Raw genomic sequence first — 25,123 nt, 5'->3', positions numbered from 1 at the left:
TCATCCAGTAAGCGGTTTGCACTTCGTATCATATGCTATACTAGACCAACAAAGCAATCCCCAGTAGTTGCTTATCAGAACTACTGATTTTGTATGCAAAGTAGATGAGGTTCTTGCTTAAATCTTTTATGATTTGATACCATCTAAATATATCATCTAATATCTTACGCGGCAGATATGGACTAGCATTCTGCAACCTCGCATGTATTTCCTTGGACGTTGAAAATATTTTGAACATCATAAAGAGTAGGTTACGCAGGACACCTAGAGTCATCTTTAAATATATGTCGTTAGTGCAACAATCCAATTGGATCAGGGCTTTGAAGTGTGTTAGAACACCTCATTCAAGACCGTAAAAGTACACTACAGGATTAGAGTACCGTAAAAGTACACTACAGGATTAGGAAGTAGAGTAGAAGGCAATGTGGTCAGCATTACGCTCGCCTTAGATTATTACGCTGATTTGACTCAAGTAGTATTCACAGCTGATTCGACTGATATTCGACGTCAAATCACGATACAAATCCTGCCAGCAGTGAGATTTGAACCACGACCTTTCGTTCAACAGCCTTGTTTTCTAACCTTTTCTTTCTCTTCTCAGTTATCCGGACACTGTGTACATATATGTCTTACAAAATGTCATATATACAGACCAACTGCCACTTGTAACATCATCTTCCAATGAACCTTCAATTTAGTGTCCAATTAGATTTCATTTTTTAAATTTAGATTTTTAAATTTAGATAGAATGTCCGAAATCATTGTTAAGTAATTCAGCATTTGATTTGGCTTTAAATTGACCTATAGGCAACCGCTTATAAATTCCTTTCAAATTCTTTAAGGTTTCCTGTTCGGTGACCCGCAGTTTTGTTGCATAGTGCGTTTTCGGTCAACTCAACGTTAAATAGCTGACAAAGTGTGTAAAATTCCCGAGAAAATTTCACTTTGTTCCAAATACTTCAGTTTGGGTTCACCAAATTTTTCCATTTCAAGGTCACTAAAATGAACCTCCCTGCTTAATCATCCTCAATTCCAATGTGCGTCCATACATTTTAGTGGACTTTTTCTTCTAGCTGAAATAATTCGGTTCTGTATTTTCGCTTCTCTTTACTTCCTTTTAAGTCTAGAACTATGGGCAAGAAGCCATTGTTTTCTTGATGACCGGTACCAATTTTCCCTATTCCAGGCTTGTCCTCTCCTTCTTCCAGTGATCAGCTTCAGTAAGATTAAGTCACCACAATCCTTCGATGAATTTCCCCCTTTTTAGCTTTTCTATTCATATTTGGGTTGAATTTTCATGCACCCTTGATATCATATTTTGAAGTGATGGTTGAGGGTGTAGAGCGTCAACCCCTTAATCCCGCTGTTCTGGGCTCGAATCCCAGTTGTCATGTATGTCTGTGTTCATTTTGTGTTTGTCTCACTGCTGTGAACTTATTAATTGAACAGGGTTGACTGTCATGATGGTTAAACTGAAGCACAGTCGGCACAGCATCTGCGATAAGACTGAGTGCTTAGAGTTACGCAAAAGTGTTGATTTTGGTCAACCAGAAGGATGTTCTTTAATGCGACCCCAAGAGCTAGAATCTACTACAAATGGCGCCCAACGTGGGATGACCATTTGACTAACATATTTCTAATCCCTATTGCAAATTATATATTTTAAGTGCAAAATGAATTAAAATTTATTCAACTTATTCTTCCTCTTTCGTACCCTAATGCCTAAATTCGTGTCCCGAATTCTAAATTTAGACCCACGCACCGTCATTTTATTAACCGTTTCTCCCATGATTTTCCGGATAAACACAATTTTCGGAAGATAGTAAATGAATCGCAATCTTGGTTTGGTTGGCTTATCAGGATCACAAAACTAATTACCGAAAGTGACAAAGCTAATTTATTTTTTCCGTAAAACACGGTCTGTATTATTATGGCAATAAATCTATGTAGAGAGAACAGGAAATTCATAAATTCTTACGTGTACTCGTATGTATTGCAAAGATTGAAGCAAACTCTAATTTCACTATTTGTAGTTCGTAATTAAACAAAGAGAGTAAACGCAGCGTGGAATATATGTATGTAACTAAATTGCAATTCGTCCCTAAAGTTTGATTATGGCGGAAGTTCTCGAATTTCAGAAGGATTGCCTTTTTTTGCAGGAAGTTGACCTAGTCTAAAAAATTGTGCTATTAATGCTATTAATTTTTCCAAACAAAAAAATAAACCGGTTTCACCATTTTTACTTCTTTTGATACAACCTTATCATGAGGTTATTCGTTGCCATTGAGTCTATACGATACGATCCTAATTACCATAGAAAATCCTTTATGAACAGTTTTATACTCCTATAGCGCAAATTTTTCCATTTTTCAAGGCTCCATTTACTAGGGCAACCCTACAATCTGTTTTTAACGCTCTGTGTAAAACAAAACCTTATAAAAGCCGGCTTTTTACCTGTCCATCTGTCTGGCAAACCTATTTGCCGCATGTGCTTTTCTCAGACAGCTTGACACGAAATTTGATGAGAAGTTTCGATCCGTCAGCCCCGATACGTGCAAAAGAGAGGTGTGTAGTTTAAAAATGGAATAGATGTGCTATCAAATATTCTTAAATAACAAATATACAAAACCTTATATACCTGAAGCACCAAGTCTTACATTATATCTACTTTTTTGTCGATACTGGGTGGACCTCAATTACAGGTCGACCCACTTTTTTGCACGTGGAAATACAAATAGTCACTGAGAGCTCTCAGTTCAACTGGTATGATTATAACATTTTTCCACTTTTCAAAAAGAAAATTTGAAGATAATTGAACCATCGCTACCCCTCCTTTCCGATTGATTTCACTGTCTTTGTCTTCACTGAAGCCGGATTGTCAAAAACAGTATATGTCTATCCATATTTCATCCAAAATTTCCTACCAACGCGAAAACTCAGTATTAAAGTGGAAAAGCGGCAGTCTAGGTTCCAGAAAAATCAAAGAATTTCGTTGGTTACTCATTGTTATCAAACGCTGCGCCTGTACTACTACTACTACTGTAAACGCAGAGAATGATTGCCTATATATATTCATTTCAAAAATAAAAGAATTTCATACTGAATTCACCCAAAAAATAGATTGCAGGAAAGGCAAAAAATACAGTTGAATAAATTGATAACCAGGCAATATCAGAAACAGTACTGACGTTCGAGGAAGCCAACCACAGATGCAGATCCAAGTGGAGCAATTAATTTTAAGGAATAGAATCCAAGGCTGTAGATGAATCAAGTGGTGAGCAATTAACCAACAAAACTATAGTAGACTAAAATGGCGTTTTATTGGTTTAAACGCCAGCGGTCGACAGCAGGTCGAATGAATATAAATAATGTTTTTTAGGAAATGGGAGTTTTCAAAAGGCACACACAAACGTCATCTGCTAGAATAATCCAATACTCTCTTCTTCCTCGTGAAACCGACATTAGTTATTATATGATGGCAGTTTCTTTTAGCTATTTTAGCTATTTTTTTTCACCAAATATAGTCATGTGGGGTATCAAATGAAAAGTCTCGGTTAGTACTTTCCAAAGTTGGTCTTAGTTTTGACATTTGTTGGAAAGACGGGGAGTTCGGGGAGTTGAAAGCGATCATTTGCTTAACGGAGTCATTCTTAGAAACTGTCAAACCGAAAAATCTGATATGGTGGCTAGCTCCGCAATACCTTCCATACCGATGCCCCTTGATGATAGTATATTACTATAATTTTCAGTAATTGGCTGCAGAAACCCCCTTAAGTTCATCCTAGCACCACGAATCTTGCAAATTCAAGATTTTGAATGTCAATATCACCCGAAAGTGAATATTCTCACATAATATATGCCTATATTCCGTGTTACGTACTAATGGGACAAATTCACATTCAAATGTCTTTATAAAAGAAATACACAAAACCTTTCATACCTGAAGCGTCCAGCACCGGTTTCCCGACTTATTCTTTGTTGAGCTGTGTTCGATGGATTTTATCATGAAATTAACCGAAACCATGTTCTCCTCAAATGCAATCATACTCGTTTCTATTATAGATATTCCTGTAATGCCATTACACTCAAATTTATTCTAGACTTTGTCCTGTGTCCAGAAAACTTTGAACGGCTTTTCCGAGATACCGTAACAGACAAACAGAAGATGATAAATTCAACCCACTGAAGGTAACTTCCTTAAGAGAAGCCGAATGAGATGATTATTCACTTAGTCACACTCATTAATCACCTGTAGATATACCAAGCGTTTTTGAGCATTTCTACCTCAGTTGCTTTCTACCTACCATTAATATACACGTCACTTCATTTGCCAGGATATCAATCGGAATCATTCCAACCATGATGGATCATCCAAAATGGTTCTGAAGGTATAAAACATTTTTAAGATGATGCTTCTTAGCATTACATACGTTATGTAACACCCTTTCACGAATTTCTATTCCAACTATCACATAAGCAGTAAGCTTTCAACGTCTGGCATTATCCTTGCTAATGCTTTATCGAAAATATATTGCAGATCTTTTCCTTCTTCAGCCTTTATCCCGATCAGAAGTAGGGTTGGCTGATCGTGATCGGTTGGGCCCTTTCGTTCTAAAAAATTCCCGATCTAGACGCAGTCGCGGGGCTTTAAAATCACCATACAACGTATCAAGCCACCGTTCTTTCAGCCGGCCTTCTGATCATTTCCCATCGACCCCGATGCTCAGATCAATCTTAGCCAGTGAATTCTAGTTAGCGCAAATCACGTTATCACTCCTCTCTTTCGCAATTTTTCCACGATCAGTACAACCCAATATCAATTCCGGATATCCTCATTTCGGACGTGATCACCCCGGGCTGCGTCACTGGTCCAACCTAGCATTTTCGTCTCCATTAACGCTGTTCATTATCTTTAATAGTCGGCCAACACTCAGAACCATAGACGCACGACACTGCGGTAAATGTTCGATTTGAGGTTGAAAGTGATGATGTGGTCTATAATTTTAATGCAAAATTTAAGTTCCCTTACGAAGCTTTGCAAGGACGAACACTTTCACTTTTTCCTCAGATAATATCACTCTACTAGTGCTGAATCATCAGCGCAATCCACTATCGTGGCCTCCTCTAGAACGAGATGATTAAATACGAATGCAATCATTGTTCATAATTTTTCGCGAAAACGGAATCAATGCAATCTAGAAGTTTTTCGCGTCAGCTAGATTTCGGCAATAACAATACTTGTGAATACCAATCCTCGCTAGGGGTTTTCTGACGGGACTTTAATACGTCGAATTGTTTGTATTCCTCGTCAAAAACCCGGGGCTTGATACTCCAAGTATAAAAAGCACCTCGATTCAAACGGTTTTCCATAAACTGAGATGTTCCGAAGTTTTATGCCGAATCCAGGATGGCTCTGATGACTGCGATGAATTCTACCTACGGCCTATGTGGAAAACGGTGTACCATGTCAGGCAGTAACGTTGCCTACCGGAATAAGGTATGATGATAAGGTCTAGACGCACGTGCTCAAAAGTGAAGGTGGCGCAGTCACTTTTGACTGTTGCAACAAAAAGTCCAATTCCTGCAGTCGGTTTTGGATAGATGGTTAGACAGACCTCTGTGCTGCCAAATTGAGGTGGCGTTGGTTTCGTGGAAATAAGTATAAACTGTTGAAAATAATTTTTCAGGATGGAAGAATAGTTTATGTAAGGTCGGGGGTACCATTAGGAATTGCTTTTTGCTATATTTCCTTATTGGAGCATTTTGTTGTCCTCGTCAGCGGACTGAGATGCTGCAAGCTTTACATAATTAACAAATTATTGCAATTCCTGAACACACGATGATGCGTCCGCTACCACGATGTCGCCACCGGAAATATGTTAAATGTCGGTAAATTGTCCGATTATCTAGATGATAAAATTGATGTGGTGAACACTCAATCTTTTTATGGAAAGCCAAAGTTCATGATCTGTAAAGATGGTGAACTCCCCAGCTTTAAACATAAAGTTAAAATGTACCGCTTAGTACATAGGCAGTAGTAGTACCCCCCATATTTACGTTCCGCCGGTCAGAGCCTCCTTGAGAAAAGACGCTAATGGCTTCTAGCTGCAATTGATCCGTTGTTGGAAGTCTGCTCCAATCGCCAACCCAAATGCATCGCAGAAAATGACCAAAGCTGTGTGGATTCCAAATGCGCCAGTAGCGTTAATTATTAAAGTGCTTTGTTGAAAAATTGAAAATGACACACTATTCTTCTGGCTCCGTCCAGGCGAGTTGTTTCCGGAAACCAGTAGGACGTCATGATATAGGGTTTGTTCTGTAATTGTCCTAATGGTCGGTATTGCACTTTCTGCGAGCTTTCCTTGGTAGGTAAGCTGAGCTCTGTGAGTCGAAGACAATGTGCTGAAAAATCGCTATTATAAATTTCCAAAGAAAAGCCCGTCGAAGACCGAGGATAAATGTAAAGTTAGCGATTCCGTATGCGACAATTGATATGCCATTGGCTGCCGAAAGCTCGATTTATGTCTTTTTACATGGTCCTTGTTAAAAGACGAAAAGACAACTTTGAGTTACTGTAAATTTACCAGTAGTAGTAAGATTCTGATCCCAAAAACAGTAATATACTATTATTAACAAAATATAAGCATGTATCGATATAAAGAGTATTTTGAGGCCTGGAGGCAGCTTCATGATTTTTTGCAGATTTTTCGGTTGAATAGCTTCTGAGAAAGGGTCAGTTAAAAGAATCATCACTTTCCACCACCAGCACTCCCCACCTTTCCAGCAAAACTCAAAACAAAGACGGGCTTCGAAAAGTGCTGATCTGGACCTTTCATTTGATATCCAACATAATAAAGTATTCGTTGAAGACCCCCCCCCCTTAAACGCAACATAGCAAGATGTAACTTACTCCATGTGCGGGCGTGCAGAGTTTCCACCTTCTCAAATTTCACGTCAATCGGTATAGCCGCTTCTGAGAAAAGTGCGTGTGACAGACAGGCAGACAGACAGACATTGAACAGATTTTAATAAGGTTTTGTTTTACAATCAAAGCCTTAAAAAGCACCCTGAAGAGGATGAAACGGTCATTTGCGTTCCAGTTGTATAGTTTCGTACATCTGGTCTCATCATTAAATTTCCCATGATACCAACTTATACTTGTTTGACCGCCTATAGCCCGTTCACAGATCTACAAGATGGCTTGATTGCTCTATCTGCGTTGAACGTATTTCTGCCGGTGGAGGTGAAGAAATTGTTTTGTCTGACGATGCTTCAAGGATGTTTGGCGAAAGTGTAGCGTAAATCCTATCACCTGCGGTATGTAACGGTTGGCCATCTAGCTCCGCCATAATGGATTGAAAAGCAGATAGTACGCGTCTTACCCATAAACTTCGTATTCGCGCCTCTAGAACTGCGATGCAGAGATTCTGCAGGCAGCGGAGAAACTGCGGGGTTTCATGACGAATGCTTAACACACAAGCACTCCCTTAGCTATTCACCTAAGCGGTTATATGAGCTATTTGCCGCTAACTGCTTTCGCGGACTTCGGTGATATATATTGCTGGGTCTGTTACTTTATACTCCACAGGGTTTGCCTTTACAATTTCAAACCAAATTTCGAGATCGTGGGGATTTAAGCCTTGGAATCTTGCTGCACAGTTTACGCGCTCATTCTCGTGTCTGTAGTCGTGTTTATATTTTTGACTTCTTCGTTATTACTGTCCTAATGTTTGACTCGGGGCCGGCAATTCTACTTTCGAGTATATTTTACTTTTGCATCATCACAATTCAATAACAGCCTTTTTAATAAAGGTGTTTAATTTGAACATGTAGCACCAGATCTGCTTTTCATTATGATGTGGACAATGTTATAGTTTAAAGTAGACCGGCTACTCCACTTAACCTTCTAGCAAGTAGGTACTTTTAGGGTGAAGATCACTTCAGTTGAGGCAGTTCCCCACTTTCTTGCTACGTCTGCAAGCAAGTAATTAACCCCCCTCCCCCACACTATCTTTGAACGCCATTCAGGGAGTGTATTTTGTAGCCTTTTCGAGCTTCTCCATTGGTGCACATTTCGCCGTCTCTCATTCTCTTATAGTTCAATAGATATCACAAGTAAAATTAATTAGGTTTCCCCAACTAGCTGAAGCTTCCCATCCACGATCCCATATACCGCTTTAAACTGCTTACAACACAGTTCAAACAATTTCTGGTAAACCGAATGTGACAAACAGGTAGACAGATAGTTAACCCATTTTCAGCAATAAATTCTAGCATTGGATTGGATCGAACTTCGATCGCCCAATAACCTATCTCCATACACCGTTTTGAAACCGTTTGACTCCAGTCAAAAAGACTGAAAAAGTGGGTCGACTTCACCAACGAAAACTGAAATACTCTCTTAAACCTTGTCCACAGCGTGAATATTGCGGAAAAATCACATCAAGCGGGAAGTTCTGCGATTACAACCTAATATCTTAACGATGCAAGAAAGGAAATGACTTGGAATGTTTCTAAATCCTAAAACGATTACAAAGCCCTGCAAAACCCAAATGAACCAAATCTTCATACACAAAAATCAGATTAATCTAAGATTACCTTCGAAATCTGGAACACTTCCCATACAACACGAGATTAAGTAATTCTAATTATAGCCGACGGGACCACTTTCAACCAAATTGACCACGTGTTAACCGTACGCTGTTACCTCTCAGCCTTGATGAATGTCAGAACATATAGGGGGGCCAATATAGACTCGGATCACTATCTCATTGGCATGGTGCTCCGAACTCGAATAACAACACCACCCACAATCTCCTCTGACAATCAGTTGAAAGTTAACATTGAAGCCATCCATCCATGAAAGTTAACATTGAAGCCATCCACAACACAGCCCTCCGCAACACCTATAAGAGGGAAATGAATGCAGCAATAACCGCAGTCAACAGAGATACTGGAGATAAAGCATCAACAAATCATTTTCACAATTACCTGAAGAACGTTATCATAAATACGGCCACAAACATACTTGGCCCCAGCCGCAAAAAGAGTCGGAACGGCAGGTTTGACGATGCATGTAAACTAGCAACGGAACGAAAGAATGTTGCATACCGAGTAATGTTGCATTCTCAAAGAACGCGGGCACGCGCAGATACTTATCACGAACTCCGGCATGCGGAAAAGCAACTTCACAGACGGAAAAAGGAAGCCTAGGAGAACCAACACGTCTATGAAATCGAAAAGTACAGGGAGCAATCGCACCAGGCGCGGAAGTTTTACCAACAAGTCAGCAGGATGAAGCCTTACACACCTCGGTGCTCATTTTGCCGAGACAAAGAGGGAAATCTGATTTCCAACAAAATAGGCATATTGGACCGATGGGTAGAGTACTTTGATGAACTACTGAACAACCAAAACATCGGCGAGTTGGAGGTCCCGCCAACTGAAGACGACGGTCTGTGCAATTCATCGGCTAAAAAAATCATAAGTCGCCAGGAGCTTAATTATAGCTGAATTGGTTAAATATGGAGTCCACCAATTACACCAAGTGGTTCATCAACTTGTGCTCAAGGTATGGGAAAGCGAATCAATGCCTGACGACTGGCAAAGAGGCGTTATCTGTCTCATACATAAAAAGGAAGGAAGGAAGAAATCATGCAGTGCAGCAATTATAGAGGTATCACGCTGCTGAGTACCATCTATAAGAAATTCTCCGCTATCTTGCTAAGCCGGATAGCCCCATATACTCACAACATCATTGGCCCATACCAAACAGGCTTCACTTCAGGCTTCTGCGGCAAGCGATGGAAAAACTGTTGGAATATAGACATCATTTGCACAATCTTTTCATTGACTTTAAAGATAGCATAGCCAGGGTAAAACTGTACACGGCCATAAGAGCATTCGGTATCCCGACGAAATTGATAAGACTGACTAGGCTGACCCTGACCAAAGTGCAGCAGGATCACTCTCAAGACCATTCGACATTAACAACGGTATACGACAAGGGGAAGCCCTATCATGCGTTCTCTTTAACCTGGCCCTGAAGATGATCCGTGATGCTGAGGTAAATGCAAGGGGACGATCCTCTTTGAATTCACCCAACTACTGGCTTTCATGAAAAGAACGACCCGAGACCTACAAACTGCCTTCATCCAGATCGAGCAGGTGGCGCGAGATCTTGGGCTGCACATCAATGAAGGCAAGACAAAATATATGGTGGCAACGTCAGCACCAAAAATCAACCAGCCAACAACATCAAACCGCACTAGTCAAACGGAAAGAATAAAGATTGAAGACTACAACTTTGAGACCGTTGATAATTTCTCCTATCTAGGGTCGAAAATCACAACCAGCTACGATGATGAAATTCGCGCACCGTTGTTGGCAGCCAACAGAGCCTATTTCAGCTTACAAAGACTGTTTCGCTCGAAACGTCTCATTATAGGGTTAAAGCTCTTACTGTACAAGACAATGATCTTGCCAGTCCTCATGTATTCCTCGAAGACTTGGGTTGTTAGCGAGAAAAATTGCGAACTCTTGGCTGCGTTCGAGAGAATTTTGGGCCCTACATGAGGATAGACGATTCCGTAGCCTAAATAACGACGAAATCTATGACCGACACCATGACCGTTAGGTTGTGGATAAAATCCGGCTCAATAGGTTACGGTGGGCGGGTCACTTAATCCGTATGGATGAGCATGATCCAGCCCAGAAAGTCTATAAGGGCAATATCTATGGTAGAAAAAGAAGACGAGGCAGACCCTGCCTGAGATGGAGCGATGGCGTAGGTCAGGACGCCAGACAGCTTTTAGGGATATGGAATTGGTGGACCTCGGCGCAAAACCGGGATGTCTGGAGTTCCTTATTAAGACAGGCCTAGCTCGGGATACCGGTTATGGCACCGTTAATGATGATGATGATAAATTATAGCCCACGATACACATAAGCATTGAGGAAAATGAATGATGAATCGCTTTCCAGAAATTTTACCTGGAAAACTCTCGTCTATTTCGACTCATTATGACCAAATTATCTTATTTTGCTTTCTCCCTATTAAATCTAGAGTGGAGACAATTCTGGGTGGGATGACGACTCACACATCACCAAAGCCTTAAAAAAATAAGGATCACTGATAACCGCATGTGGGGCCAATAGATGATAGAATAAGAACGTATTCCGTAAGATTAAGATGTCAAACATAGGGCAAGCCTCAAATCCTTCGGCCAAATGTACTGCTCCTGCCTTAGCAAACATCCTTAAACCTTTTTATGATGATAGAGTAGAAGGTTACTTTTGGTCACTGTACATGCACCGGATATTCGTATAAATATGCCCGCGCTACTATACCATACCAAACAAGAAAACCATCGATGAAAAGAAAGCCTCCAAATTGCATACACAAAAATGTATATGAACCAAGTCGTTCATCAGGCCACCCACATACATATAAATGTGTTCATTATATAACTTGCTTGCTTCACCTCAGTAAATCCAACGTAACACCGGCGCCAAAATAATGGATGAGAGTTGCGGGGAGCAAAGCAGTCTCATCACGATTACGTGTTTACTCTCATTTGATTATTTTCGTCCCACTTGAAGACTTATGGAGTCTAAACGTTATGGCCCTGGGCTGAACTTGAGGATAATTTGAATTCTTGTATCTTTGATTCATTCATTTTGATATTTGAAAATAATTCCACTTTTTTTTACTTTGATTTCCACTTAGGTATCTCGATCAAATGGCACACCCGAAAAAAGTGTAATCGAAGAGGATGTTTTACCTGCGCTACCATCGGTGAAAGCCTTGATGAAGGCATTCCAAAATCCCTCCCAAGATTCTAACGTTCAACTGAACAGGCCAAAGGTAAGCTTATTTAATCCGGAAACTATGTAATTGGAGATTCTATGTTAAACAAAGTACTGATAATTAACCCCAACTATACACACCACACACCCAACCTGTTTATTTCAAAAAGTTATGACTAATTCCCTATAAGCCTATATAGTGTTGTTCTCGTGTTTGTCCTTCTATATCTTATTGCCTGCAATCTATTTTGCATGCTTACGAACCAAGATAAGATATCGTCTGGTAAATAGAAACGATATGAAGTTATACCACATTTATTTATAGAAAAATAATAATTATCTTATAAGCTAACATCTAAAGAGATATTTTGCCATCATGTCGCCTTCCCGTTGCTTTACTTTCAGATATAGAGCCTGCTTTCCTTTTCGCGTAGATAGTAGATAATTTCGTTATCAATTCATATATACATAACATGTGCTGGGTACATCATCATCACCATTCCCAAAGTCAGCATCATCATTGTAGTCTTGTTTCGCACAACCTTATGCAAATAGTGAAAATTTAGATGCAACATCGCCGACAGTCCATTCGCCGGTAGTGTATACCAAAACTTATACCTAAAAGATCAGTTTTTGCATTCCTCTAACTGTATAGTCTTGAATCGAATGTATTTTGAGATATTTTTTTTCTCTCCTTCGGAATAATTTTGCATAAATTTTCAAACTAGTTAGTTGGTTGTTGGTGAATAAAAGTTACGAAACTGCTACAAGAATTCAATACCAAGCAACATAGGAATTTTTCGCGGAGAAACAGTGGCTTAAAACTAAAGCACAGTTAAAATCTGTTCGACAAGAATTGACAATCTTAAATATTAAAACATGACCTCATTGCGATTAGATTAGATACAAGTATTTTTTTCGGTAACGGACAACGGTATAAGCTTTTTCATGCAATTTCTCATTTTATCGAAGCGATCTGTTTTGCATCGATCATTTTTGTAGAAGTTCAGCCAATCCGTTTTTGAAATTGAATAGATTTTCCGAATATATAGTATTTTTGCATGACAAAAACAGCCTAGAATAGATAATATTGAAATATCTATTGTAGTAGGTACCCTCACAGTTTAAACATTCTTTTCTTTTTCTCGCCTCAGCAGTTGGAAGTGAAGCCAAAGTGAATTTTATTCAGTTTTTCCCAATCAAAACTAATATTTGTGGAAAATTCCTGCAAAATATCCCTAGGGAAAAGTATCTCAAAAAATTGATAATTCGGGTAGCTTTTACGTTTATCATTTATCGACTAATTTTTTTAAAATAATATTACTAAAATTGACGTCATAATTTAAAACAAATAAAACATTATGGCAAGTTTAGATGTGATAACGTTCCTTCTCCATCGTGCTTGTGTTGGTTTGATTGAAAAGACAGTAGTAAGTACACGCAACAATTATCGTCATAAGTTCTGTCGTGCCTGTTTTGATCCAATCATTCCAATCTTTACAGAGAATACTATGTCTACGCTATCTTGACACTATTTAAGATTTAAATCAGTGAGTCACCATTTTGTTGGAACCTTACTTTTGAATATGTTTACATATTAACAAAATTCAATACTTCTGAATCACTTACAAACTCGATAAGATTAGCGGGAATTGAATCAGAATCTATAGATTAGCGTAGCAGAAAAAAAAACCACAAATATTTTCCAGGTCTATGAATCTCAAAATATAATAAGCTACCTGAAACCAACTGGAATTCATTTAAACCACGTGATCACGTGTATTGTTATATGAAAAAAAGCAGAAAAAAAGCAGATGATTCAATAAAAGTTCGTCATACGCCATTATACTGCAGATACCCGGCTCTAAGATAACATTTAATCAGTGTTTTCAAATGACAATAGATCTTCTGCCTTGTATTCCTCAGAAATACAAATAAGATAAATTTGTTCTTTGTAGCAATTAATTTCCAAACCAAACTTCGATCTTTTTCCTCTTTCACCATTAAAAATGAATAAATACTTTATTTGTATAAAATCCTTTTGAAAAATTGGATAAAACCTCCAATTGCCACAATCTGCATTCCTATCAATGCCAAAACATTTTTATCAAATTCGAAAGTAAACACCGTTATATATAAATGTATAAATAATTCACTCAAAGTTCACGGAAAGATTGATAGATACGAAAATGAGTTTTGCCGCTATATTAACCCACATTTGAAGGTATTTCCAGAATAAATGCGTAAAAATTTAAATGCTATTGTCAAAATCTGGAAATTGGCATATATTTAAAGTCAAGAAAGTATTGATTTTTAGAAACGAACAATCGGAATTAATCGTTTACCTGTTATTCAATAAAACCAGACATTAAACCATGCTGGAATTAACTAGCATTCGAAACATATATAATACGAAATGCAAGACAAACCATAGCGAAGCGATTCAGATATGTGTGCCAACTTCACAAGTCCATACATATATATACGTATAACATTATATATAGAACCATCAAAAAAAGATATTGGCAATGTTAACAAAAGAAATTATTTTTGAAAAAGATAATTTTCTACATTTGAATCAAACTCGTCAAACATCATGAAAACTTGAAAGATATAATATCTTTTGAAATTATGATACTTGCAATGAACCGACATGCGTCAGATGTTTGATCAAATGATTTCTTCAAATGAATTTGTCAACCCCGATTAAAAAGTCCTTGCATATCGCTTTGTTTTCCAATTCATGAAGTCTAATGAGCCTGGATTTGTAGAAGGGGTCTAACGATTATCTTGAGACAACTTTTATCAATCATGGACATAAAACTATACCGCGCGTCCTGAAATTGCCAGATAGTGACAGCTCAGTTTTAGAAGGAACTAAGGATAGTTCTGCAAAAGTGTTTGTGAACACCTCCAACCACGTCAATATGTAACTAATTTAGAAATGTACGCATGGCTGCTGATGTTTCTAGGCTTCCAAATCTCTCGTGTTGTCTAAATTTGGTAAGATGATGGACTTAATGAGCCTTAAATAATCCTGACCGTGACAAGCAGTATGCTACATTGAGTACAAAAGAAAAAGGGGGCGGCGGAATAACCGATTCTATCGTGAGCGCTGCAATGAACAACTGCTGGCAAATCGGGATAATGCGGCCGAGCATACTCTGGTACGATACTTCCTTAGTTTCATATGAAATGAAGGGCTGCCGAGAGGCCCCAGGCATTCCCGTGAAGTATCATTATACTTGGAAATGTCTCTTGTTCTGTAAACTCAGAGGCACAATGCCCCTGTACGAGATCGGTGAAGTTCGCCCATAGCCATTCAAAGGTACACACATTACTGCACGCCACTAATAAAGGCTTCGTACAACTTCAAATTTGAACTATTTTCCCTTGATATAATATCCCATATTGTCTTGTTATCATAAGTGCTATTCATGCAGATAATGTCAACTTGATTTCTGATCTGCGAGAATAAAGCATTTCACTTCTCTCTTCAATCTACTCTGCTGCACCACGATAGGGGGGAGGACCATCGAGGACTGGGTAGTTACACTCCATGATATTAAACCCAATATTATTCCATTGGAATCAAAATAGAGTAAATTTCGAACCGCAGATTGGTGGAAATAACCCTACGTCAGCAAAAATCAAACAAACCCCCTGAAATTTCTATCATACCTGAAATTTCCTTCACCAATGATATATAGCAGAGCAAGTATTTTTTGTTGAACAGATGCTGAACGTGCTTGGAATCAAACATCGACATGCACTCCTTGCCTATGGACTATTCTTACATGCATAGACAGTATTGATCGAAATATACTAATGCTTGAATTTGTACTACCGTCAAACTAGCCACCACGTAGCCCGGCCTACGAAAATAAACATGACTGACTCCAAATTTCAAATCAAAACCTAAGTCAGCCTGATCCCGAGCTGAAACAGGAGATGGACTTGTTTCCACGCTTTCCAACCTAGCTTCTACATCAAGAAAATATCCAGCATCCAAAACAAATCAAAAGCTTCAAAACTGACTCCTGAATCGGCCTGAATGTAACTTGACTTGGCGTGCAACTCATCGAAGATGGAAACGAAAAGACAAGATTGGGCAGTGCATTCGCTTAACGGATAAGGCGGATTATTAATTCTTGCTGCTAATGAAACCAAATAAAATGCATAGGACAGTTCCTCTCAGGTAATGCATTAATTCGATCTGTGCTCATATACGGATGCGAGGCGTGAACGCGGAAGCGAAAGTCCCAACATGTCATCGACAGGTAAGCTGAATAATTAAGTACAAGCACGAGTTGTACGAAATATGAAGAGTAGGTGTATTAATCCAGGCCAATTTACGAAAGCTACAATGAACAAGCAACCGAGAACAAATCATGAAGAGAAGAATCCCCATGCGCACTATAGAAAACTGACCATCCGGCCCCATAAAAAGGGCTAGTAATTGATTCGATCACTACACTGGAAAATGCAGCGGTCAGACAAGGCAACTGGAGAGGAATCCTGCCGGGGGCTAGGGGTCAATATGATAACGTGATTGATGATTTTAGACGATATAATATTCTTCATTCATTCTTAACATTCTAATCACATAAAATAATCCAGAAGGAAGAAATGAGGGAAACTACAAAAGTATTAAAATGTGGGGACGCTCTTCTAAACTCTCAACCCCAATACCCTTCAGTAGAAAAGTGACAGTCACCTCAAAATTCACAAGATGTACAAATTTTAATGAAAGGGAAAACAAAATGTATAAAAGAGAAGAGAATATGAAAACCAAGAGGGACACGAAAACCAATTATTCGTTGTATGGACTCCAGGATCGTCTGCGGACACGGATTGATGTGGGGACCACAATTAGAGCCCCGCTGTGTTAGTTGGTTTGGTTGCCCCGCGGCATTGGTTTATACTGAGTGCAGGCTCAGCGTTCATACCCTAAGGCCTCTATTGCAACTAAGTACGGCGCCCGAGTTGTACAGCACAGCTCCGCGCTTCAGCCTACAAAGAGCTCTGCCCGTGATGTGAGCACAATCACAACCACCATGAAATACCGACAAGGGGACCAAACGCAAATAACTGGCCCGACAACACACCCCCCAAGAATTCTCCTGAGATATGTGCACGCGGTATCCCATGGTGCCAGATAACCTCTGCTAAGACTTCGTGACCGAACCAATTTCAGATGATTCCCGACTCGGATCGGACCGTCCTACTTGGCCTCAGAGCATTTTTCTACTGGATCCCGACTAGCAGATCATTGTTGAGTTCTTCCTTTGGGCATTTGGTGTTGACTCAGTTGACAGCATTGTTGCCCCCATACCAACCACCCGCTTCTTCACAATTCCAACTAAATACTCACGCATAGTGGTAGCTGCGGAAGCGCTATACAAACGCGTAGTTGCCCTACCAACCAAGCAACACATTTTCCACGAAGTTTTATTTGAGCTCGGTCTGAAGTCACCAACATACCGGACTAAACAAAGGAGCAACACGAATACTCCACCTAAAAGGCACTGCATGAACCCGGTGATCAGGAGGAGCTTAGTGACTGAGGATGTCGACCCAATTTATAATGAAACTTTAACCGCATTCTAGGCCGCATTCACAGAATATGCTGAGATTCTCCTAGACGCTAGGCCAAAGATCCCAAAACTGAAGTTTACTTCGGTAACTACTAACATCATTACTGCCGTTGACAGAATTTTGGTTGATCGTTTGGCTAGCGAGATTACTGCTACAGAGGTTCACAGCATGATCTACGTTGCAGCTGCCACGGTTATTCGTCTCCATAATCAACATCTTAGAGCGAATAACAGAGGTATGCACAGGAGCCGTTCTGGGTATTTCGACTCAACAAAAGAGTCGAAAAGCTGAGAAAGGAGATTGGTCGTTTCACGCAAGCACTTCTTGGAAATCCATCACCAAGAGTGAATAGATGCGTTGCGAACATTATTGGAAACTACCATCTGTCCAATGATATGCCAATCGAAGAAATCCTCGCGGTGCTGAGGCAGAAACTTGCTGTATGCTCCAATCGCATCCGTAGGTATCAAAAAAGCTTCCAACGGGAATTCTATAAAAATCTCACCAACTCAGGTAGGGAAAATAAACTGGATCTGGCTCAGGCAGAAGACTTCTGGAGAAGCGTTTGGAGCGAATCCAGTTGTTACAATTTAGAAGCAGCGTGACTCCCACACCTTATGCGTTCATGCGAGGCCCAATCCGAAGTGACCATGCCTGACATAACTGAAGCTAACGTAGAAGCAACCCTTGAAAAGGCAGGTAATTAGAAGGCGCCAGGAGTTGACAACATTCACAACTTCTGGCTGAAGCGGTTCAAGAGCACTCACAGGGTATTGGCAAATCATTTTAATCAGATGAACGCCGATCCTAAATTAGTTCCAGAATTTTTCACCAAGGGGATAATTTTTCTCATCCCCAAGGAACAGGGTCGCTCTTGCCCTTCAAAATGTCGACCAATTACTTGTCTTCCTACCATCTACAAGGTCGTCACTTCAGTTCTGTGCGCGAACATATCAAAACATTTTGATACTCATAAATTGATAGCTGAGGAGGAAAAAGGATGCGCAAAAGGCTCCCAAGGTTTGATTGATTGATTGATATGGTAGCTGTAAGGCAGGCTGTTCACCAAAAATGAAATATCTCGACAACCTACATGGATTATAAATCAGCCTTTGACTCCAAATCGCATTCGCGGTTATTACAAGTGTTACACTTGTACAAAATCAACCCAAATGTCGTTCTTCTCTTCTTGAGAACAGTGATGAAGGATTGGAGCACGAAGCTTTGGGTATATCAGATCTTGTCTGAGCTATTCGAGAAAATTAAAATCGTGGCAGTCAACACCTTCACCATTCCCGCCCTTCTATATACTTTCGGTGTTATACAGTGGGGTAATGCGCATTTAGAATCTGTCAATATACGGGTAAGGGTAGTTCTTGCAAACAACATGTACAAAAGGGCTGCTGAAAAATTGAGGATCACTATCCCACGTCATCAGGAAGGAAGGAGGGTTCTTGATTTAAAAACATTGCACTACAATCAAGCATTCTCTTCGTGAGTTTTTCTATGAGAAAGAATCCTCTAGCCAATTACATCAGGCTACCGCCATGGCAGATAATAAATTATCTCCTTTAAATTTGAAAGCAAAGAATGGGATCCCATGTCGAATGTTACTTCAGTCCAACAGAAGATGACATGTGGAAAGAGAAACCCATTCACGGAGGCCATATAAAAAATTTGTTGTTGTCAGGCATTGACATCGAAGCCTCCAACAAGTGATTGACTAATGGTGTAGTTTTCTATGAGACCGAGGCATTCCTAACTTCAATTCTTCACGACTCCTCAATCACCAACTTCAATTCTAGGTCATGCAACTGTGAAGAGGAGGCCATCCAGCACATAACATCTGCGTGCAGGATGTTGAGCAGTACCGAGTACACCAATCGTCATAACTCCGTCTGCAAGATTCTCCATCAAAACCTTGCGTTGATGTATAACTTACCCTACCATGCTTATTATAAGTATATTCCGCAGAGAATCTTCGAAAATCATCGGGTCAAACTACTGTGGGATCATATTATTACCACCAACCACAGTGTTAATCACAACAGACTCGATCTAGTTTTGCTTCTCAAGGAAGAACGAGCGTGCTTTATAATCGATGTAGCCTTACCGTTGGACCGGAACACTATTGAAAAACAGCACGAAAAAATCCGGAACTACGGCCCCTTGGCCGACGATATGAAGCAGACTTGAAGACTACAAAGGATCGAAGCAGTCCCAGTGGTAATTTCAGCCTCGAAAAATTTGCATAAAGCGCTGAAAACGGTCGATCTTAGAGCTGGACTATACATGGAGATCCAAAAAGCGATTATCCTTGCAACTTGTGCTATAGTCCGAAGAGTCCTGTCCGGTAACAATCTGGCCTTGTGGGCTTTCGTCTTGATTCGTACTGTCTTCCATTTAAGATGCATGTCGCTGTAGTATAGAACCACCGCGTGATTGCTTGAAGTGTTTGCGACAATCGGGTTGTAGCAATACATTTTCGCATTGCGTTAAAACGCATCATCGCTTTGATGCAGGCCTTTGGACGGGCTAAATTCTTAGATTGGTCGCCTGTCGGTCCGGCTAGGCGGAAAGAGGATCCATGGGCTTTTTTTTTGACTATATATATATCAGTTTCCTTCTTCTGCTAAAAAGAGAAGTTACATAAAAATGTTCGCAGAATCAAAAGGAAATAAATATCGTTGCCTCGAAAAAGATATTTTCTGGAAGCGTAGTGCCACAAGCGCCAATATTTCCAGCGTTTTCTAAAAAGTAACCATATATGATACATAAGGCCTCAAACCGAACCCAAAAATAATATTGATCTTTGCGTTAAGATGAAAGAAATAACATATAAATCATCTGAAAATATGGCATTCTTTATCTGTCGGTCATCAATCGCTGTACTTGTGTGGTAGTGTTGCGGCAATACTAAGAAATAACAAATCGCTGTTAACTTATAAATGTCGAGATCTCATGACCATTCCTTAACGAGACAGAGGTACACACTACACTAGAGAAAGCCTTAGGATTGTTCCAGGCTATCTTGAAGAGGAGGATCACAGATTGCCAAGTTGGAATGGGTGTTTCTCGTTAGTTTATCATGGAATCTATCACCAGAAGAGATCGGGAACTCCTAATATTTACCATGCTATTTTATTTATCATGATCGCAATACTTACTTTATTTTTATTTTACTAAAAATGAAAATATCAGGCCAGTTCCAAGGTATTTGCACCCGACCATTGCGGCAGCCAGTCTAAGCCCTAAGAAAACTTTAGTAGAACACAATAGTTCCACTCGATACTGATGTAACTCAATCTTAATATATTCCTTTCAAAAATATCTTACTTAAATTTGATGATATTTACTTTATATGGCTATGGCCTTGGAAAAAGAGAACTTTTCCAAGAAACTTTTCTTAGGCTAAAACATATTATTTGTTTTAAACGGACAACCTAATCAACTCCGACTCGAAAAAGCCTTCAATTCCCCCAGGAATCCTGTAAAAAAAAATTTAAGATATATTGTTTCAAAAGGTATCCGACCCTCCCAAGAAATTCATAACTAAAAATAGTACCCAAAGTGGGATACTTTTTGTATTAAACCTAGAGAATTAAGCTACTTAAAAAAGACCTCAATACAACGAACCTGCTTCAATAAAATACCTTCACTATATCGTCAAAGGTCATTAATGAGATTATCAACAAGAGTTTGAAGCTGATGTGGCCATAGCAAAGTTACAAAAAGCTTGCCTACTTACGCCTAAGTCCTAAGTCCTACCTAAAAATTCTAATTTCTAATCCTAATGGCAAGAACGATACTTCGCTTACCAACCGCCGAGCTGCAATTCTTTAATCGGGTTATTCAAGAAGGTAGAAAACCATTTGACTGGCAAGAAAGTACCACAAGTTCCAATATGGAAAAAGAAAGGTAGTCCAGCAGAATGTTCAATTTACCGTCTTATCCGGTTACTTTCTTATACCATGAAGATTTTGAACGCATTCTTGACAACCGTATTCGCGAAATCGTTGAAATAACCGTGAATCAAGCCGGATTTGTCAAAAACTGCGGAACTACTGACGCAATACACACTGCGCGGTTACTCATTGAGAAACACCGTGGGAAGCATCGCCCTCTTTATATTGCAAACTACGGGAGGGGCGTCTTCGATGGTATTGTCACGCAATTCGCGCTAACGAGAATTCACTTGCCAAGATTGGTCTGAACATCGAAGTCGATGGTAAATGACCAGAAGGCAGGCCGAAACAACTTTGGTTCGAGACGATGGATTTGAATTTAAAAGCCTCGAGATTGCATCCAGATCAGGCATTTGATAGAGCTAAATGGAGAAACCGATCACGACGAGCCGACCCCGCTTTTGAACGGGACAAAAGCTGAAGAAAAAAAAGAAGAATGAAGACATGCCAAACGGCACCCTAGAGGTCGCTCTTGGATTTTCTCCTCTCCATCCGCACATACAGAAGCAGCATAGGGGGACAATCCTCAGAATATCCAAGAGTGCCTGCAAAGCGGGGAGCTGCCTAGATCAAAGGAAAATTGATATTCCTTTTAACCGGCATCCCGAATTACTGATACCAAGGGATAACATTATTGTGTCATGAAGTTACATTTCGATAAGAAGTTCGAAACACGTTGGAGCAACAGAGCAGACTAGAAGAGCTTCAGCTTCCAAAAATTGTTAAGGATCTGAGAATGTTTTTATGCATGTTAAACTTCTATGGTCGTTCTTTGCCCAAGGCCGCCCACCATCAATCAATCCTTAACCCCTTCTTGTCTGAACCGAAGACCAAAGACTCTCGTCTGATTGCTTGGCTCCCAGAAGCTGTCCAGGCGTTTGAGATGGTACACTTTTGGCTTTCCCTCAGCAAGTTGCACCCCTAGCCGTATTCGTCAATGCCTCAGACATTGCCGTAGATGCTGCTCTTCACCAAAAAGCGAATCGAATCTAGCAGCCGTTAAGCTTCTTCTCCAAACAGCTCAACGGAACTAGACACCTATGATCGTGAATTACTCGCCGCGTATCTCGCAATTAAATACTTCCGGTATTCTCTTATAGGCAGGCCGTCCACGGACTATAAGCCACTCACTTTTGCATTGAAACAAAAGCCCGATAAAGCCAACTTCGGCACTTGAGCTTTATCAACCAGTTCACTTCTGACATTGAACACGTGTCTGGAAAATATAACGTGGTTGTTGACGCTTTGTCATGTAACGCAGAGGCCAACATCTCCGCCACCGCCGTTCTCCGGCGATCGCGGAGGCGCAAAAGGTTGACGCAATTCTTCAGAGCGTAAGGACTAATTCCAAATAAAAATTTAGGAAGTTTCCTATCTTTGGCTCAACATTCAGTATATACGCGAGACTTCAGACAAGGGGCTAAGGACCATATATTCCGGCCACCTTATGAAGGCCCCTTAGAAGTCCAGAAACGAGGCCGACATCATTACAACCCCAACTTTGGAGGCACGGTTGGCTCGACTAAAGCAGCAAGAAAACGCAACCAGGACGAGACGCTCGCGACGCATTAGTGTTGTGACGGAACTAGCAACTTGCGTGTCGGACGCCCGCAAGTACGAATCGGGTTAACCATGACATCGAAAAACCATTTTTGACAGCGAAAATGTTTTTCGGGGTCAGTTGGAGCAGTGAAACGAAGAGAAGAAGGACTCCTCTCAATTTAAAGTTAATTTTATGATATTGGTATTAACACTACTTAAAGTTGTCCACACAGTGGGGTAATATCACCGTTAATGTTGAGTATGGTAGTTGACGAACTTCTGAGAACGCCAACAAATACTGGAAAACAAGTCCAAAATTACTCTGATGACATTATTTAATCTGTAGGGGCAAATATGAAGAAACTCTATGTGCCAGAAAGCAAATCGGCTACGAATTCCTAACAACGGGTGCGGGAAGACGGGGCTGTGCATAAATCCAGCGAAAGCCAATATAGTACCATTCACAAGGAAGCGCAAGCTTGATCACCTGAGAGCCATTAGATTACATGACATGGAAGTGAAATGAGTATCAAAGTAAATCACACTAGACGAAAAACCACCATCACTCTAATAACTTGTAGGTTCATAACATGGAAAAAATACGGATGCACCCTGAAAGCACTGTTTTGGATATACACGGCAATAGTAAGGCGAATGATTATCTATGGGGCAGTAATCTGGGCAGACAGAACTGAACTCCACACAATAGTCATGGTGTTCCACAAACTTCAAAGACTGGCTTGCCTGTGTGTCGGTGATGCAATGAAAACATGCTCAAAGGTACCCAGAGGCCCTTCTAGGATTAAGTCTTCTCCATCAGCACATACAGATGCAGACAAAGAGGGTGTTTTTCAGAATTACTGGGAATACCGGCGAGGAGGGGAGTTGCCTACATCGAAGGAATATTGATATTTTTTCTAGGCAGTATCCCAAATTATTGATTCCAAGGGATAACTTCACGAGTCTGAAACGCGTTGGAGCTGCAGGGCATTCTTGGAGAGGGTGACATTGACATACGGCTTAAACCGATTACTTGGTACTCTGATGGATCCCAGCAGAGGGAGCAGGCACCAGGGTCATTGGTCCAAGGAAAATGTATTTTGAACCATTGGGTAAGCATACTAACATATTCCTGGCGGAAATATACGCCATTGATAGATGTGTTTCCTTCAATCTCGGAAGGAAGGAACTATAAAGGGCCGGAATATTGCTATTCTAACTGACACTCAAGCGGCTATTAAGGCACTCAGGTCCTACCAAATGAACTCCAAACTGAGAGACTAAACACGCTCGGCTCGCCCAATAACGTCTGGATAGATTACATGTTATATTAGGTTAGAAGGCAATGAGACAGCGGTCGAGTTGGCCAGGAAAGGAGCAGGGATGCTATACGAAGAACGAAGAGGAACAAACGAGGGAACTGTACTAGGCGAACGTACCAGGAATGGAACAATCCAAGATGCTCATGGGGGATTCGAACCCAAGCGCTCGAAAGATTGTTTAAACCTTGCCAAGAAGAGCCTCTGGATCATAGTATGAATACTCACTGGTCACTGTAGGCTAAACTGTCACCTAAAGAAGCTGACGATATCTACGGACACACAACACACACTATAACTAACAAAAGGGCACAATACTTCTTTTAGGAAGCCATGTACCACGTCCCTCAATAATATTATTAATATTATTAGGGTTGTGCTTGCAAAAATTAGGAAAATCACTGCAGTTTGGTATGGATATGAGTAAAATGAACAACGAGAAGTTATCAATCAACTCAATGAGAATCTATCAATTAATTCGCCCCACAAAATTTGGAACTTCGATCGGTGCTAATTTTTTCTGGCTCTCATCACCTGTTTATTTCTATCCCTCCTTTTCCCACATATATGTAAAAAAAACTTCACGAAAAACTGTCTTTTAACAGTTAGCTTACGTATGCCAAGCAGTGCTGAAAATAAATACGTTTATAAAGACTGGCCATAGCCAACTTCTCATAGAAAAAGAACAAAATCATTGGAGCACATCTTACTTTTTGGTAATGAGCTCTTCTTTCTACACTGGTCACCTTTCTTGAACTTTTTCCACTCAATATTAATCACTATACTAGAGAGCCGCTCATTATCAAGCGTTTGATCCGACCATGCGTAATATATTATATTATTTACGGTAAGCCACTTACCATGAACTTGAAAGAAGTGATAGTCTCGTCA

At 40.1% G+C, this 25,123-nt stretch overlaps 1 protein-coding gene and 1 long non-coding RNA gene across 9 annotated transcripts in view; one reads left to right on the top strand and one right to left on the bottom strand.

Moving 5' to 3' along the window:
- LOC119659327 (mucin-16-like) overlaps positions 1 to 25,123 on the top strand; it is a 273,395-nt gene that overhangs the window by 245,327 nt on the left and 2,945 nt on the right. For all 8 annotated transcript variants that reach the window (XM_038067360.1, XM_038067361.1, XM_038067366.1 and 5 more), the window contains 2 exons: positions 11,729 to 11,866; positions 12,077 to 12,091. In XM_038067360.1, the coding sequence (XP_037923288.1) occupies positions 11,729 to 11,866; positions 12,077 to 12,091 (153 nt within the window). The remainder of the gene's footprint in view (positions 1 to 11,728; positions 11,867 to 12,076; positions 12,092 to 25,123) is intronic.
- Positions 12,096 to 12,813, bottom strand: LOC119659334. Its single transcript, XR_005250340.1, has 2 exons — positions 12,427 to 12,813; positions 12,096 to 12,350 (listed from the first exon to the last, which is right to left on the bottom strand). It is a non-coding gene; the product is annotated as an uncharacterized LOC119659334 (long non-coding RNA).

Source organism: Hermetia illucens, chromosome 6 (genome assembly GCF_905115235.1).
Source record: "Hermetia illucens chromosome 6, iHerIll2.2.curated.20191125, whole genome shotgun sequence".
In the NCBI taxonomy this organism is placed as follows: domain Eukaryota; kingdom Metazoa; phylum Arthropoda; class Insecta; order Diptera; family Stratiomyidae; genus Hermetia; species Hermetia illucens.
This window is presented reverse-complemented; position numbering and strand designations above follow the sequence as displayed.